Source organism: Silene latifolia, chromosome 11 (genome assembly GCF_048544455.1).
Source record: "Silene latifolia isolate original U9 population chromosome 11, ASM4854445v1, whole genome shotgun sequence".
Lineage (NCBI taxonomy): Eukaryota > Viridiplantae > Streptophyta > Magnoliopsida > Caryophyllales > Caryophyllaceae > Silene > Silene latifolia.
In genome coordinates, this window is record NC_133536.1 from 40,639,002 (window position 1) to 40,658,242 (window position 19,241).

The 19,241-nt window shown below is 36.4% G+C and overlaps 3 protein-coding genes and 1 non-coding gene across 4 annotated transcripts; 2 read left to right on the forward strand and 2 right to left on the reverse strand.

Annotated features, from left to right (window-relative positions):
• The first annotated feature begins 667 nt into the window (after positions 1–667).
• Positions 668–1,967, forward strand: LOC141613282 (uncharacterized). The gene is made up of 3 exons (XM_074432019.1): positions 668–825; positions 910–1,576; positions 1,710–1,967. The coding sequence occupies exons 1-3, from the start codon at positions 668–670 to the stop codon at positions 1,965–1,967; spliced, it is 1,083 nt and encodes a 360-aa protein (XP_074288120.1).
• A 3,926-nt stretch (positions 1,968–5,893) lies between these two features.
• On the reverse strand, positions 5,894–5,999 carry LOC141616145 (small nucleolar RNA R71). The gene has a single exon (XR_012530514.1). It is a non-coding gene; the product is annotated as a small nucleolar RNA R71 (small nucleolar RNA).
• A 9,018-nt stretch (positions 6,000–15,017) lies between these two features.
• On the forward strand, positions 15,018–16,773 carry LOC141614811 (UPF0481 protein At3g47200-like). The gene is made up of 2 exons (XM_074433543.1): positions 15,018–15,164; positions 15,354–16,773. The coding sequence occupies exon 2, from the start codon at positions 15,362–15,364 to the stop codon at positions 16,610–16,612; it is 1,251 nt and encodes a 416-aa protein (XP_074289644.1). The 5' UTR covers positions 15,018–15,164; positions 15,354–15,361; the 3' UTR covers positions 16,613–16,773.
• Positions 16,774–17,930: 1,157 nt separating this feature from the next.
• LOC141611553 (histone H4) lies at positions 17,931–18,486 on the reverse strand. The gene has a single exon (XM_074430124.1). It carries the CDS (start codon positions 18,420–18,422, stop codon positions 18,111–18,113), a length of 312 nt encoding a protein of 103 aa, XP_074286225.1. The 5' UTR covers positions 18,423–18,486; the 3' UTR covers positions 17,931–18,110.
• Positions 18,487–19,241: the final 755 nt, after the last annotated feature.

A 19,241-nucleotide genomic window follows, 5' to 3' on the forward strand; every position in this document is an offset into this window, starting at 1 on the left:
TTAATCCTTTCCTCCAAAATTAAATAAACTGTGGGCCATAATGTTCATACAGTACAGTTGAACATCTCAGAAAATTTCTGAAATTTCTACATTTCTTACAACTTCTACATTACTTAAATTACAATGTTGAGATTTCTAGATTCATAAAATTACAACCCTTCATAAAAATTCTGAAATTAAACTTACACACGTTTAATTTAAATGACAAAAGACTAGAAAATGAGATTAACTTCAGATTTGCGTGGGTTTTTCTTCACTTCTTCCTTCATTGTCATTAATCAGAACTGTAGCATCAAGAGGACACACAAGTGGAGATATCTGATGAAATTTGGCACCAAATTAAGATCAAATTTAGACCGAAATTTCAGCTTTGAGCCAATTTGAACATTTCAGAGCAGTTCAAAATTTGCGCCAACATCAATCAACATTATGTGCAAGTTCAAATAATTAGGGTTTGTTACAGCTATATATAGAAAGTCATTGTTTTAGGCAGATCATTTATATGCAAACAAACAAAAACTCTCATTAAATACACCCAAATAAATTATCCTTAAACACAAACAAATTCATGACAAAGAAAATCAGAAACTTAAGTAACTTAGAGAGAGCAAAAATTATTCAGATTCTACTTCTAAAATGTATAAATGGGAAACCGGTCAGAGGTACCATGTTAGAGGTGGCTCAACAATATGGTGTAACCAGAAAAGCCATCACGAATTTATGGAATGAAACAAAGCAACAAAGAGATGCAGGGGAACTCATTAACGTGAATAGCAAACTAAAGGGAAGGGAAGGAACTAACAAGGTTATATTTGATGCTGCAAGGTTCAAAAGCATTCACCACAAACTCAGGACTACTTAAAAAAGGATGGTTGTTGCTATGGATGTAAGTCAGTCAACTGTCTGTAGGTGGGTTAAAAGCAAAGTGATCAGGAGTCATACCAATGCAATCAAACCAAGTTTGACAGACAAAAATAAGCTTGCTAGGTTAATTTTTTGTCTCTCTAAGCTATATTATGATGATATGCTTAGTAAAATAATGTTCAAAGACCATGTTATACACATAGATGAGAAATGGTTTTACGTTACTAAAGATGGGCAAAGGTACTACTTAAGTCAAACAGAACCAGAGCCAGAAGAAGAACCACACAGAAGTGTTCAATCAAAATCTTACATTGGCAAAATCATGTTTATGGGTGCTGTTGGGAGACCAAAATTTTCAAATAACAATGAATGTGTTTTTGATGGAAATATAGGAATTTGGCCCTTTGTTTCTTTGGAGCCAGCCCAAAGAAATTCCAAGAATAGGGTTGCAGGCACAATGGAGACAAAACCAATTGACTCCATTACTAAACAAGTTGTCAAGAATATGATGTTAGGGGTGGTGCTACCAGAAATCAAGAGAAAATGGCCTGCAAATGCAAGTAAAACCATATTCATCCAGCAAGATAATACACGGCTACACATCAGCAACACAGATCCAGATTTCAGAGAGGCGGCAAGCAGTGATGGGTGGAACATACAATTAGTTCAGCAGCCCCCAAATTCACCAGACCTTAATGTGTTGGATTTGGGGGTTTTTTAGGGCCATCCAATCTCTCCAAACACTCACCAATTCATACAAATTGGATGAGCTAGTGGTAGCAGTAAAAACTGCCTTCGACAATTTAGAAGTGATTAAGCTAAATTATGTGTTCATCACTTTGCAGGGTTGTATGCTAGAAGTGTTAAAACGAAGAGGACATAATGATTACAAAATACCACACATGCATAAGAGCAAGTTAGCAAAGGAAGGATTATTACCAGAGTATTTAGAGGCAGAAAAAAGCTTGGTAAAAGATAGCATCAGGTATATTCACAATGTTGACAGTATTGATGTTGCTAATGCAGGTAATGCAGAAAATATTACTGACTTGGTAGATGTTGTAATGTTAGATTCACCATATTTCATAGATATGCGCAGTTAGACAGTTAAGACACTAACCATCAACTTTGGTTGGTTGATGTACTAATTTTGTGCAACCAGAAGAAAACAGTACAACAACCAACCAGGAACAGCAGTCAAGAATAGACTCAGCAAGTTAAAGAACAAGAAAATAGCAAGTTCAAAACCAAAAAGTAGCAGACAGTCAAACTCAAGAACAAGCTGTATTTTTTTGTTAATTCTAGGTTCATTTTAAGTCTGTATGAACTTTGCACATTTTGATGTTGATGATGTTGGTGATGCTGTTTATTTAAATCTCCTCTTGGCATACAACTTGATTACAATAATGATTTAAACAACAAACGAGGATTCAATGCATGCATAGCCTCGTCAAAATCTAAGATAATGGTGCCATTATGCATGCAAACAATTCTAAGGCCCTCAAATAATTATCATTGGGCTTTAATTAAACAATATGCATGCATTTCATCATTAGTTAATTTTAATAAACTGAAAAATAAATTGAAGAAAAGTTCAATTGAGATCAACCTCTAAATATCTTCAAGTGCAACTTTAAATGCTGGAAAATATTTGGAGATCTCCAAAATGAACCATCTCCTATGTTCAGGAGTATCTTGCTTTGCCAATACACTCTTCCTATGCTCTTCAGCCGCTATTATTCTTCTATTAGCTTCACGATCAAGTTCCTCCATCCTCGCATCAAATGCCAAAAACTCAGGACAGATTTATGGCACAATAGTGTCAACATCACCCATAGAATCAGGAACATACTCAGAGGATGGAAGATCAGATGATTCAGGCTCATTTTTTTTTTTTGGTAGAAATCATCACTGACCCCTCCACAATCCCAGATTCAAAGGCCAATGCTTCTTCAACTTCAGATTCATACTCAACTTCTGGCTCATCAATAGTAAACATGTTAAATGTACACGGATCTTCTTCAAAAATCAGATCTGAAGATTCGCATTCATCTTCATAATCGTCTCTCATAAAATCAGACATGAGAAACTTGACAGAAATGGGTCTCAGATTTTCTGTGTGAACAATAGGCGATGAAGAGATTGAGGGAAAGAAAGTCAGATTTTGTGTGTGAAGATGAAGATAATGAAGATTATGAAGAATATAGGCGGGCAGATTGAGGGAGAAAGGAAGGAAGAATGGCAACAGCTAATGAAGAAGATGAATGTTTAAATGATGTTAGGGTTTCTAACAGAAGCCTCTAGAATTATGTAGAAAGAGGCGGGAGGGATTAGGTTAATGACTGGGTTAGATTTGGGCTGGGTTAATTAGGGGGTCCAAATTAATATTGGGACGGGGTAATTGGGTTGGATTAGTGTAAACGGTGTGGGCCAAGTGAATGGCACAATGTGTAAATAAGAAAAGGTAATAAGGACACTATGGTCATTTCACTACTAAAAAACTTACTAAATAAGGAAAGAGGGAACAAAACGTGACAACCATCGAAAAGGAAATAGGGAACTTTAGGCAGAATTGGAGGGAGTATCAGTTTCTCTTACGTAAAGATCTACATAAAAAAAATAAAGGAAATATATACCATACGAGTATAAGTATCAACTCATTTTTTCCATTTTTAGTGGAATATTCGATTTTTATTTATCTAGTTTATTAACTAGTTTAGATCCAGTGCAATATATGCACGGTATTTATAAATTTTACTTTTTAGTGTACTTCGTATTATTTATGGAGTTTAAATTGACAATTCACTTATTTTGTATGTTTCTCATCACTGTATTTTGATTTGAGCAACAAAAATTAAAAAAAATTTCTGTCAATCGAAGTGCGTACATGATACGTGCAATTTATATAGACTTTTTAGCCTCTTATTGCACGCATTTCTGTATCATTTATATTGCTTTGTATTGCAAAATGCCCCGAATTGGCTACTTTGGTTTGTTTTGTCTTGATTGCAGAAATGGACCTTAAAGTAGTGGAATCGTGCCTTATTCGTTCCTTTTAGCATGCATTTTGAGGAGATGGAGACTTAGAGCAAAATGTCGTACCTCGGGAAGCGTGAAGGTGGTCCTTGGAAGCTAACCAAACGAGTCAAGGCTGTTATTCAGTTGAAGACACTCGATCGAGGGCTTTTATAGGTCGATCGAGTGGAATTGGCAGATGAAGTGTTCGATCGAGTCCCTGCTGTACTCGATCGAAGTAGGCTAATTTGGAAGTGTTCGATCGAGAGTTGCTTTTGCTCGATCGAAAAGAATTTCTGAAGAAACACTCGATCGAGAGGAATAAAAGGCCTCGATCGAGTGGCTAGCTATTATACACGGGATTATTATTTCGTGTTAGGTTTATTTTTATATTAATAATGACTTCCCTATATAAAGGAACTCGAGATTAGATCATAATTACATTTTGCTACTCATACTTTACTCTTAATCTATGTTTCCCTTCTAATTACTGCTGGAATTTTACTTTGCTTCTCTTCACTCCGGATTCATACTTTGTAATCATTCTCTTCCCTTAATCTCAATCTAACTCATTGCATGCTCTTAATTATTACTCTACTTTGTCTTTTGTCCTTTAATTCTTATTGTTATCATTGTTAGTGTATGTTTCATCTTCTTAATCTATTTATCATGTCTCTTATTAGCGCATTCATTGTTATTGTTGTTAAATCTGATAGCATGAGTAGCTAATTCTTTTATGTTAGGATTAGGGGAGCCATGGTAGTAAAGTGACGATGTTGTGAATAGGCTAGATGATTAATTGTGAGAATCTGTGACCATAGCAATATAACTGTAATATGTTTAGTTGAGTCCACGCTTCTAAACGACTTTAATCTGGTTAATTTCGCTCCTAGATCGGAAGATTGGAATGAACAGACCTGCTATGAGCAGTAGACTACCCTAATGAGGACGGAAGTTAAGTTAGTTGTAATCTAGGGTGGATAGCGGACCGGAAGGACATTTCCCTTGCCCTTCTCACAGTAGATCATCTGGACTATTTATGACTGAGTTATGAACTGCCATGGTGAACCGAAATCCCGACATACCTCTCCTTATCTGATCAATCTTAGCTTTTTCTCGCCTTTACTGCTCTTGTCTCTATTTCTCTTGCTTTATATCTTCAGTAGTTTAGAAAACAAATTAAAACCCCTCATTTGTGACTAGATAGACGTACTTAGCAGATATATACTTAGCCTCCATGTGGAGATCAACCCTACTTACCGCTGACTTCTGTTAGTAGTATTAGGTATTTATTTTTGGTACCTAACGACGGTATCAAATTTTGGCGCCGTTGCCGGGGAAGCAATTAGCCTATTTGTCTGTTTTTTTCGTTTGTCTCTCTCAGTCTCAAGGAATTTTTAATTTCTTGAGACGGTTCTTATTTATTCTCTCCAGTGCTGTTTATGCCTAGGTCTAACAGGTCAGAATTAGTTCTAGCTGATCCTAAACTAGAAAGGACCTTTCATTATAGATAGAGACTACAAAGGAAGAATCAAAAGGAAGCTTTGAGTACTTTTGAACCCGAGCTAGAACACTTTATTTGCAGAAGACCCGTCTTGTCAAGAAGATAAATCTATTTCTGTCGTTAGTCTAGTGAAAATGCCTAATATCGCGAGTCACTCTGATCCCACAGCTGCCTCAATCCCTAAAGGTTTCAAACTTGCGACCGAGGATGGGAACACGTTTGATATTCGGCCGTCTTACATCAATTTGGTCGAAAGAAATTTGTACCGGGGCGTGGCGGGTGAAGATCCGCGGAAACATATGGAGATTTTCACAGACTATTGCTCTACCATTCCCGCTACTAAGGGAGTGATCCAGGACAGGATTAAGGAAGTCATATTTCCTTTCTCTTTAACTGATGCAGCCCGTGAATGGCTCACAGATCTCGACAGAACTGCAGCCGATATTACCAACTGGGAGATCCTGGCCCTTGCCTTCTATAAAAGATATTTTCCTCCACAACGAACTAATTAGCTGAGAGGAAAAATTACAAGTTTCAAGCAAGCACCAGATGAGAACTTCTATGAAGCTTGGTGTCGGTTTAAGAAGTTGGTGTGGTCTCTTCCTCATCATGGTTTCGATTAGTGGTTCTTATGCAACCAGTTCTATAATGGGTTGTATGACGACCACCGTGCTATCTTAGACGCCTCATCAAATGGGCGATTTCAGAAGAATAATGATGATGACAAGGGATGGGGAATAATAGAGGATATGGCTACCCATTGTGCTGAGTATGGGAAACCAAGAGATGGTATTCGGACAGTTAATTCTGTTGATAATGCAGTTGTGGCTCAGCTTGAAGCCATGAATGCCTGTTTCGATAAGTTGGAATTGCAGAATGCTGGTGATCAACAGACGGTTCACTTGTTGACTAGACAAGAAACCGTTTCATGTGAGAGGTGTGGAAGCAATAACGGTCACACTGCTGTTGACTGTCTAACTAACAAGGAGCAGGTTCTTGCCTTTCAGCAACACAGGCAAGGAGGCTCTTACTATAATAATCAGAGTGAAGTCCATCCCAACTTGAGATGAACTAGTTAGAATGTGTTAAACCCTTCACCTCCACCGCAGCAGCAACAACCTTACATCCCTCCTCACAAAGCTCAATAAGGCTTTCAAAAGCCTCCATCCATTCCACCGCCGCAACAAGGTGCTTCCTCAAGTGGTGTTAGTGAGATGACTGAGTTGAAATCAATGATACAAGCATTGACTGTTCAGTTGCAAAAGAGTGACCAACAAAAAGATGCGACGCATTAAGTCACTCGAGTCCCAGATAGCTCAACTCGCGGCTAACCAATCTTCGAGGAAGCCGAGTCATTTACCGTCTCAACCTGATAAGAACCAACATGAGACGATCAATCTAATTAATTTGCGAAGCGGTCTTTCATATGAAGGACCCAAAATGTCAACTGATGAGGACATATCAGACCCGAAAATTACTGTTGCAGGGCGTGAACAGTCATCAGTGGACGAATATATGCTGAACCTAAGGAAAATCCTCGATCGACTCATTTCTGGTGTTCGATTGAGAGGAAATGCTGGAAATATTACTCGATCGAGTGAAGCTGATGTTCGATCGAGTAAGGTTGATTATGGAGAATTTGATCGAGTAGAGGGAAGTCCTCAATCGAAGGAAATTGCTGAGGAAACGGCTCGATCGAGTGATGCTGAAAAAGAGGACTTCGATCGAGTTGTTGATTGTGCTCGATCGAATGATATTGCTGATGAAAGACCTCGATCGAGAGGAAAAAGGAATCGATCGAATAGAAATGATGAAGATCGTGTCGAGACGTTGGCAGAAAGAAATAAAGGGTTGGAAATTCTTATCACGGTTCCCTTTCCGAGGCGATTGCAGAACAAGAAGGCCGAACAACAGTTCGGGAAATTTGTTGATATCCTGAAGAGCCTTCACGTCAACGTTCCTTTCGCTGAACTGCTTACCCAGGTACCCTCTTACATGAAGTTTATGACAGAAATATTAACGCGTAAAAGGCATATAAGTGACCATGAAACGGTAGCTTTGACTGAAGTAGGGTCCGCCTTAATTCAGAATAAGACATCACCCAAACAATCAGACTCGGGTAGCTTTTCGATTCCATGTCATATAGGAACCCACTTAATTGACAGTGCGCTATGTGACTTAGGAGCTAGCGTAAGTGTCTTACCACTGTCTCTCGCTAAGAGACTGGGTTTGACCAAATTTCATTCCACAAATATGATTGTTCAGATGGCCGACTGTAGTATATCACGGCCACTAGGTGTCTTAGAGGACATACCTGTAAAGATCGGGAGATTCTTTATTCCCGTTAATTTTGTGGTCTTAGACATACCCGAAGACTCTTACACTCCTATTATTTTAGGACGACCATTCATATTTACTGCTCGCGCGGTAATTGATGTCGGGAGGAGACCCTTACTTTTCAGGTAGGTGATGAGGAATTGACATTTTATCAGTCCAAAGCACGTAGGGCCCCTATGCAAGCTCAACCTTGCAATGCCTTACCCTCTATAGACCCAGACTTGGAATCTCCAGCTGAAAATATTGAATATTGTGCACACAAAGTGGATACTGGAGATGTTGTCGGTCATGGTGCAATGAAAGTCAAGTTAAGTGATGGGGATGTTGCAAATGATGATGCTAACAAGAGTGTTAAAGGGAAGAAGAAAGTGAAGGCGTATGTAGACGCGAATTATTCTTCTTCTATCAGTTCAAGTTCAAGCTCATGGCGATCCAAGAGGACGGTCCGCGATGCTGAAGGGACCTCCTCCAGTCAGAAGTCCTCTTTTGGGCTACTACAGTGTTTTGGAAGATGAGCGGGGAATGCCCCGTTGTAAAACTTTGTAATTTGAATTTTCGTTAGACTTTTTATATTGCGTTTAGACTGTTAGACAATAGCGCGGTTAGTTTTAGCATAAGACCGAATATAGACTGCGTATTTTGTGAATTTGGTATTTGTGGGAAGTATTTCTATATGTTTTTCTTCTTGAGTTGCTCACCAGGCAGGCTCGTATGGAGCGGGATCAGGCACTCGCCTTGTTCCATCTGTACGAGTATCACATGAGGAGAGGACGTCACATTCCTGAGGGCTGGCCACACCCTTCTTTCTACCGGTTTACAGCGGAGGGGTACCCTCAACCAGAGAGCGAGGCGGACACAGCCGAGCAGGAAGAGAGAGCTAGAGCTAACGAGAGGAGGAGACGGGAGCAGAAGCGAGATCCTAACTACACGGTGGTGGGTGAGGAGGAGGAGGAGGTTGTTGACGAGTAGCTACTGGTCTACTCACTTCCCCAGTTTTCTGGCTGGTTTGGGGAAGTTCGCATATTTTGTATGTATTTCTGCTCTTTCTTTTTATTTTCATCTCCTTTATTTATTTATTGTATTCATGCATTTATTGGTTGTTTTATCCCATTTCCCGTATATATACTGCTGTTGTATGCTGGAGGACAACGAGGGCGTTGTCCGTTTTGGTTTGGAGAGGGTATTGCATACTTTGAGTCTGCATTTGCATTTGTTTTGCATTCACGTTTATTTTTCTTGTTTGCATCGTTTTTTATTTCAAAAATCAAAAAAAATCAAAAAAAATAGAAAATTTCGGAAAAAAATTAAAAAATTCACGTTTCATTTAGCATATAGGTTGAGTCGGAATGGTAGATTTATGTGATGATTTTGCACTGTAACTTGTCATTTCACTTGAGTCTTGCATCTAATTGGTAGTTATTAGTTTAGTCATGCGCATAGTCTACGAGTTAATGTTCAAATACAGCTGATCATATAGACTTGACCTGAAAAAAATTGGCAAACTACTTTAAAATTTCTAAGTTATTAGAGTCGTATAACTGGTGTCATTCATGACCAGTTCATGTAGGAATTGAGAGTAGTACTCCTTGCATAACATTTTCATCACTTTGCACTTTTATGAAATTCGATTGCTTTTTGCTTGCACACATTCGGGTTTATGGTCGGTGTCACATGTAGGGAGGTGCTTGCAATTTCCCCCTCTTTCATTTTCGCCCATTTAGCTCCACATTTGCCAAACTTAGCCTTTTTGACCCATTAACTACACCCAAATTAAGCCTGCCTGTCAAGCTAGTTTAGTGTACTTTTGTGGTATATTTCTCATTGATGCAAGTTGGTTTGTTCTTATTCATATGGAGTTGGTAGAAAAGAAAGAAACGTGGGCAGGAAAATGAGAAAAAAGAAAAAAAAAAGAAAATGAAATGAAAAAAAAAACGTGAAAAACAAAAAAAAAAAAAAGAAAAGGGAAAAAAAGAAAGTTGGAAAATGAAAAAGATAAACCGTTTAAAAAAGGAAAGTTTGTAACGGTCTTACTCCTTATGCTTTGTTCTATAACATTCGAGGAGTTGTTGTTTCTTGGTTAGTGAGTTTTGTGCCAACGAAGGGCACCAGTGTTCGATTTCATAATCAGCTGAGAATTGGATGTTCCTATATGGTCTTGTTTAGGTGCTAGCTTGACGCTTTACCTCCACATATCCCATGATCATTTTGCCATTTCTTACCTATAGCCTCACTTTCCCGTAACTATTGTAAGCCCTCGGATGTGACGGACATTGTTGGTTGGAATGTATGTATGGTGATTATAATCGTCTATCATTTTTGTTGCATACATGTTATGTGGGTCGCAGTTTAGGTGAGTGACTGTTTTTCTCTTCTTCTCTTACACATTTACATTCACCCTTTGCTTTACGAGAGGAGAGTGACCCGTGAGAGTCCAATTTTAAAGGTCTTGCAAGATCGACAGGTCAGCTTACTTATAGACATCATACAACTCATTTGCGTTTGACTGTTGTAGCTATAACTGTTAGTTTTGATTGAAATAAATGGTTTAAGTGGACAAGTTATAGCTAGCTCTGAGTTTTCATATTCGTTCCATTAGTTTGCATTTAGTTTACTCGAGGACGAGTAAAGGTTCGGTTTGGGGAGATTTGATACGTGCAATTTATATAGACTTTTTAGCCTCTTATTGCACGCATGCATTTCTGTATCATTTATATTGCTTTGTATTTCAAAATGCCCCGAATTGGCTACTTTGGTTTGTTTTGTCTTGATTGCATAAATGGACCTTAAAGTAGTGGAATCGTGCCTTATTCGTTCCTTTTAGCAGGCATTTTGAGGAGATGGAGACTTAGAGCAGAATGTCGTACGTCGGGAAGCGTGAAGGTGGTCCTTGGAAGCTAACCAAATGAGTCAAGGCTGTTTTTCAGTGGAAGACACTCGATCGAGAGCTTTTATAGGTTGATCGAGTGGAATTTGCAGATGAAGTGTTCGATCGAGTCCCTGCTGTACTCGATCGAAGTAGGCTAATTTGGAAGTGTTCGATCGAGAGTTGCTTTTGCTCGATCGAAAGGAATTTATGAAGAAACACTCGATCGAGAGGAATGAAAGGCCTCGATCGAGTGGCTAGCTATTATACACAGGATTATATTTCGTGTTAGGTTTATTTTTATGTTAATAATGACTTCCCTATATAAAGGAACTCGAGATTAGGTCATAATTACGTTTTGCTACTCATACTTTACTCTTAATCTCTGTTTCCCTTCTAATTACTGCTGGAATTTTACTTTGCTTCTCTTCACTCCGGATTCATACTTTGTAATCATTCTCTTCCCTTAATCTCAATCTAATTCATTGCTTGCTCTTAATTATTGCTCTACTTTGTCTTTTGTCCTTTAATTCTTATTGTTATCATTGTTAGTGTATGCTTCATCTTCTTAATCTATTTATCATGTCTCTTATTAGCGCATTTATCATTATTGTTGTTAAATCTGATAGCATGAGTAGCTAATTCTTTTATGTTAGGATTAGGGGAGTCATGGTAGTAAAGTGACGATGTTGTGAATAGGCTAGATGATTAATTGTGAGAACTTGTGACCATAGCAATATAACTGTAATATGTTTAGTTGAGTGCACGCTTCTAAACGACTTTAATCTGGTTAATTTCGCTCCTAGATCGGAAGATTGGAATGAACAGACCTGCTATGAACAGTAGACTACCCTAATGAGGACGGAAGTTAAGTTAGTTGTAATCTAGGGTGGATAGCGGACCGGAAGGACCTTTCTCTTGCCCTTCTCACAGTAGATCATCTGGACTATTTATGACTGAGTTATGAATTGCCATGGTGAACCGAAATCCTGACATACCTCTCCTTATCTGATCAATCTTAGCTTTTTCTCGCATTTACTGCTCTTGTCTCTATTTCTCTTGCTTTATATCTTCAGTAGTTTAGAAAACAAATTAAAACCCCCCATTTGTGACTAGACAGACGTACTTAGCAGATAGATACTTAGCCTCCCTGTGGAGATCGACCCTACTTACCGCTGACTTCTGTTAGTAGTATTAGGTATTTATTTTTGGTACCTAACGACGGTATCAGTACTTAGTCGTATTACAATAGAGGGGAGGGGGGATTCAAACCTGGGACCTATTGTCCACAATACCTCCGTCTTAACTACTAGACTAAGACATCTTCGGTAAGAAAAAATTAAAATTGTAAAAAGTCATGAAATGAGTATTTTAATAACATTTTTCTTTTTGCTGAGAAATTAATTATGTTATTTTTAGAATATTTTTACTATTAATATTTTTTGTGCAACTTCTTATCATTAAAAATCAATGAATTTTTATCCTACAATTATTATTTTTTTAAAAAAGTATACAGTCTTTTTATCATGTAATAATGGAGATAAATTTATGCAGAATATAAAGTAATATAGAATGTTTCAAATATTAAATTTATTAAAATATTGTGTCATTAATCACTTACCATACGTATAATATATGCTAAAAATATTAAGTTTCATTTTAGGATATATGGTTTAGGCGGAAAAAATGATAGTTTCATCCCCTAATCTTTTAGTAAATAGAAGATTAATCACTTACCATACTTATAATATATGCTAAAAATAATAAGCTTCATTTTAGGGTAAGATTATCAGTCATATTCACCAAAGACTTAAGACTCTGTCACATCAGCTTTTCATTAACTTTTATTATTTTTATATTGCTCAGACTCATCTCAGACTTACCTCAAACTCCATACATTATCAGTCAGAGTGTCAGACTCACCTCAGACTCTACTTTTCCATTTCACTTCTTTTTTTACAAACTTTTAAAAAAAAATGACACATGAGATCCATTCATTGGATAATTTCCTTTGAATGTGGGGTCAAGATTTCACCCAAAGTCTTAAGTTGAGTCTTGGATTTCCGAGACTTAATTTAAAACTTTGTTAATACTTTAGTAGATTATTATTGGTAGTCTTGAGTAAGTCTTGTCTTAAGACTTACCAAAGTCTTGTCTCAAAACTATCAATAATCTTACCCTAAGATATATGGTTAAGGCGGGAAAATGAGAGTTTCACCTAATCTTTTACTCTAATAAATAAGGGATGAGTTGATACTTACATTTCATACCGTATATAACCTTTTATTCTTACAACTAGTTTAGATCCCGCGCAATAAATGCGCGGTATTTATAGAGTTTTTACTTTTATATTACTTAATAATGCTAAATTAGTACCTCACTAATTTTTCATATTTCATGTCATTATATTTTGATATGAGAAAAAAAAATTCAACTGTAAAATTATTCAAGAAAACTGAGTAAAATTGAACTGCAAAATAATAGTGGTATCTAATTAATTGTTCATTTTCTCATTATTGTATATTTTTTCGAGAAAAAAAACTAAAACTGAAAATTAGTCAAAGAGAGTTGAGTAACGTGCTGAAATATATTTTTTAAAAACTATTTTTTATACCACAAGCTAATGATTCCAATTTATTAATTATCTCATTTGTTTTTGTCATGTAAGTAATCAAAACGATTTATAGTTTTGTTTATACATAGTATGAGTCAAGTCATTCTCAAATAATAGCATCACTAAAAGATTTAATAGTTTATAGCTTTATATTATTTATATTTTAATTAAAATACTATATTTTAGTGTTTAGTGAAAATTTTAAAATTTGATGAAAAAGTTAATATTTAATTGAAAAAATTATATAATGAAATACATTATAATTATTAATTACCTTATTTAGTGAATGCAATTAAATTATCAATAGTTTCCTTATTTATAAAGATGCTTTTTGGAGGGAAAATTTTGGAGTTCACCTATTCATTTAGTAAATAGGGGATGACCGTAATAACTTGTTCTGAGTACCCTGTGGTGACAACTCTTTATTTCAAAAAAAAAAAAAAAGTTTGCTATGTTGTCATCATGTGAATGGATGAAATAAATAAAAGGTTATCTTACCATTTTTGAAGGGAATTTTTTTTTAACTGAAGATGACAAGGAGTCAAGGACATTGTCTGTAACTTTAGTCAATCAAACACACTTTTGTGGCATCTAATCTAAGAAGTCTTTGGACCCACACAACCATGTCAAGTAGCTACATTCTTTTATCACAAATTCTCATTATAGACGACACTATCTGTCTATAACTCTATACGTATAGACGGATACCACTTTCCCTCACAAATTACCCATTTGTCATAAAGTGAGAAGCACATGGGGGGTGTCCCACCTTGTCCCCCCTACCCATTTTATTAAAGGTTTTTACCCGTCTGTTCGCCTCACCCGTCTATACCAAGACCTATTTTTCTTTTATCTTGTGGAAAGTTGTTTTAACTATTTTAAGTGAACTTATCAAACAACGCGTAAACCTACGTATGTGACTTTTTCAACAACCTAAACGATTTACTTAGTATACACCATTTTGATATTGACCATCGGCTTTACACGCTCTATTACCATCTTATTGTTAGGCATACGATAGAATAACCGTTCTAAGAAATAATCATAGGAACAGAATGAGTCGTTTGTTTATTTTATTTTATTTTAATGTACTTGTAAAAAAAACCGATTTCTTTATTTTCATAATTGAAAAACTATTGTATCCAATTTCAACCATGGGCGGATTTAGAGGTCCGGGTGGGCACGTGCCCACCATGAATTTTTCGGAACAAATTTTTTATATTTTTTATAAGTAACGGAAATGATCAATAGGTAGGTTTATGTGGTTCAGTTGGTAAGCTCTTTAGTTGACATTTGAAAGGTCACAGGTTTGATTCTTGGTGCCCTAGGGTTTTTATTAAATAATTTTTTGTTAAACTGAAAAATGTTCCTCCCAGGGTTTGAACCCTTGACCTCAAGGTTACGTACCATCTTCTCTACCATTGAATCACTTGTGTTTAGTGTGTAAAATAAAAAAATTAGAATATAATATATCTTATCATAGGAGATATTATTTATTTTTATTTACAAAGTACATTTATTTCATATTTAAATATTTCAGAAGAAAGTTCAAAATAAAATACTAATTTTTAAACTAAAAAAAATTAATTATTTTTTTATTTTTTGGGAGGAAAAAAAATCCGTAATAAAAAAATACGGTTTAAAATAAAAAATAATGTATCGGAAAAAAATTTATACCCTCTTTTGATAAATTCCTGCGTCCGCCCTGATTTCAACCTTTAAATTTTTATATTCTTATGGAAATGAACAAGTTGGTGAGGTTGAACAGTCACATACATTATTATTGGCAATTTGGCATATAAAAAGCATATGCAACCATAACAAAGTCAAATGCGTAACTTAGTATACAAGTTAATTCTGATTAACATTACAACAAGCACGATCATCAACTACCAAACCTTTTTATACTTCTACCATTCTTACAACAAATGATGCATTATCAACCGTCAGTCATTTGTCTTAATAAGGTTGGTAACTTTTCCTTCTTCCTTTAATGTAAAACTTCTTATATAGTACACCCGATGTAACACGTCATGACACGGCCTACTTTTGTATATACACTCGATATATTTTCCTTAATTAAATCTCCACTTACAATTTTTATACAAGTAATAAATAAACAAGCGAGTAAGTTCATATTATTTTTCGATTTGCAGGTAGTATAATGATGGCAGGTCCAAGCAATAGCGTATCGATTTCAATCGATAAGCAATTAAAGAAGTTGCGTCCACTTCACCCGAATTGTTCCATCTATCTCGTGCCAGAGAATCTCCGCAAGGTAAAAGAAGATGCATATCGACCGTTACTTGTCTCAATTGGACCCGTATACTATCGTGATACCACGTATGCAATGATGCATGAGCAGAAACTGAGGTACTTTCAACAATTCTGTAAACGTTGTAATAATGAAAATATAGATTATTACCGCGAGGTTGTGCGACAAAAGGAAAATCAAGCTCGGAATTATTATGTTGAGACAATAGAATTGCCTGCTTTTGATGGATTTGTAAATATGTTGCTTCTTGATGTTGTATTCATCATTGAGCTCTTCTTAATTGAATGTGTTGATGGGCCTCATGGGAGAATCGATTCAAGTGACCGTATATTCAACAAGCCAAGGATGATTATAGAGATCAGTCGTGATATTAGACTCGAGGAAAACCAAGTTCCGTTTTTTCTTTTGAGGGATTTGTACCAAAAATTACCGGCCACGGATAATTATCCACCTTTGATTGATATTTCCTACAAGTTTTTCATGGGAATGTCAAGTGTTGTTCCTGAAAGAGTAAGAGATGATAACATTAAACATCTAGTTGATCTATTGAGACTAAGTCACTTGCCGTCTAACCTCCGCAAAGATAACGACCATGACTTTGAGTTCGAGTTTACTTCAGGTGTAGCCAAGCTAATGGAACGTGGGGTCAAATTTGTGCCTAGCGAAAGTGCTAATCTGCTTGATGTGAGATTTGTCAACGGTGTTCTAGCGATTCCAAAGCTAAAGTTGACAGATGATACCGAATCATTATTCAGGAACATAATGGTGTTCGAGCAATGCCATCACTACTACAATTCATACATTATTGACTACTTTGCGTTTTTAAATAGTTTGATTAACACCCCAGATGATGTGGAAATCCTTACTCGCAAAGGGATAATCGAGAACTGGCTTGGGAATAATGAAGAAGTTGCGGAATTGTTCAGCAAGTTGTTCAAGGAAACAAGGCTGAGAAATAACAAGTTTTACTACAGTCGCATTTGCCGACAGCTGAATGGATATGCTAAGAAGCCTTGGCATTATTACATAACAGTACTAAACACCAAGTACTTCAATCATCCATGGTCAATTATCGCTCTTGTTTATGCAATTGTGATGCTAATACTTACTGTGTTACAAGTTTATACTGGGTTTAAATAAACTAAAGGTAGTCTGTAAACAGTCATTACTGTGTATATATTCTTCTTATCGTACTTTTCGTTTCAGGGTGATTCTTTTTCTGTGTGTGCTTGATTTTGTAGATATTGTCAATAAGACAGTACTGGTTGAAAAAGAAAAAAAACAAATCGAACTGAACGATGTAATTGCATTGTGTCGCTTCTTACTGAACCAAGTTCTTCCAGCAGTTGTAGTCTCCGGATTTTTGTTTAATACTGTTATTTGCCACGGTTAATTATTAATTCTTCAAAAATAATGCATACTTACTGTGTTACAGGTTTTTACTGGGTTTATTTCAATTAAGGATAGTCTACAAACAGTAATTAATTCCTGTATATTTTCTTCACGCATTGTGATATTGTTTTTGTGCTTCATTATGTTGATAATGTCGATTCATCAGAACATATAAGTTGATTAATTGACCGAAAACCCATTGTTAGATCAATACAAGCCTATAGACACACAGTTCCCCCGTCACCAGTTAACAGGACATAAGAAACTTTCAGCAATGTAGCAGGCATAACAGTTAATAAGGTTACAGTATTGATCCGAGGCAGGGCAATAATCATGATGCTGTTACAGTGCAACGCAAACTGCATTTATAGCCTAAGACAAGTTTGTCGGGTTTCATGATGCAAATATGCAGTAGAGGAGTAGAGGAAGATTAGAGAGATACATACATAACACAAAGTTTGACAAGCAACGGACAATATAATGATTTATGAGTTACCGTTCATTCTTGTTCTAAACTCGAAAATCAAGAACTGGTTTCAGATTTTCAGTTGCATTGTCATTTTAACACTAGAAAATAAGTAACAAATCAGCAAGACAGGAGCTAAGTAAGCAAGCAAAGAGAAAAGAAAAGTAGCTCCAGGCTCTCAACAATGGAGAATAACGTCCTTTGTGTACCTCCATGATCGATATTTTGACGATCATTGGCTCATTGCTTGCTTGCTTGAGCTACGCATTGTACGAAACTCATACACCAGGAAAAGCACTAGCAAAGTGAAAGATGTTACCAAGCAAGCAAGAGACAACAAGGCCGTCTTCGAGATTACATTACTACTTGTATATACACGGAAACAAGCTTAACACCCGTGCGTAAATTGAAATTGAGATAACTCAAAACAGAAATAACATGCTTGCTTAAATTGAAATTGAGTGAAACTAATGATCTCATACGAGAAATATACCAACTAATTACAACTAGAATCACTTAAATTGAAATTGAGCGAAATAAACCAATACAACAAATGATGAACATTCAAGAAGCAATTAATTGGGACAAACAAAACAAGAATTAGAAAAGAACAAGATATTCATTACTAGAAACATTAGGCAATAACATCTGCTTCAATTACATTAACCATATCATCATCTAATACATACTAATTGGAGCACTAACAGAAACCGAAACCGAAAGCATCAACATCTAAAAGCCAATCCCAGATCCAGAAGCTAACCCTAGAATTAAAACAAATCAACCGCCGAAACCGTAAAGAGTTCGTCCTTGCCTCTTAAGAGCATAGACAACATCCATAGCCGTAACAGTCTTCCTACGAGCATGCTCCGTGTAAGTAACAGCATCACGGATGACATTCTCTAGAAAGATCTTGAGTACGCCACGTGTCTCTTCATAGATCAAACCACTAATACGCTTAACACCACCACGGCGAGCTAGACGACGGATGGCTGGCTTTGTGATACCCTGGATGTTATCGCGAAGGACTTTACGATGTCGTTTTGCTCCTCCCTTGCCTAATCCCTTTCCTCCCTTTCCGCGCCCTGACATTTGTTGTTTATTGTTATTTTCTGGGGATGAATTTGTGTTTGTGAGTTGGATTGGAAAATGGGAAGGTGTGGGGTGTTTATATATAGGTGCGGGAGTTGGAGAGGGTAAGAGGAGCGATCCGTGTGTGTGGGTGAGGAGTGTTGTCAGACGTTGATGTTATTTGATCAAGGGTTGATATTGGATGGTATATGTTTTCCGGATTGTGGAGTTGTGTTTTTAGTATTTGCTGTGGCGGGATATTTGTCGAGGAAACAAGCCCTTGATATAACAAAATTACATTCATCATTCGTTCGAGTAAGTGTGACTTAATACGGAAACGGATTTAAATACTATCACATGAATGCTAATAAGGATAAATTAGTTTGTGGTCCGTAAAATTTAAGGGATGTTTTGTTTATACTATAATGTTTTTGGTGATTTAATATCATAGCATATTACGATCAACTCTACATACAGTTTTCATGCAGTCCAGATCACATGTCCCGCAAATTTATCCCACTTCCTGTCCCATCCACAAAAAAACTGACATGTGGGAAAAAAAATAAAATAAAAAGAAAATAAGTCACGTGCATTTCTTTACCACTCTATTTCTTCTCCCTTCTCACTCTAACATTAATAAGCATTGATAAGCTCCTCCTCTACCACTCCATCTTTTATTTTATTTTTGGTGAAATGTAAGATATATATTAAAAAACCGAAATAATTACAAGACGATATAAACCGAGACACAACAAATAAACAGACTTAAGCCTAGGCTTTACAAGAAAACATATCTAACCATCAACATGCTCATCCATTCTCATCCTTACCTACCACGGG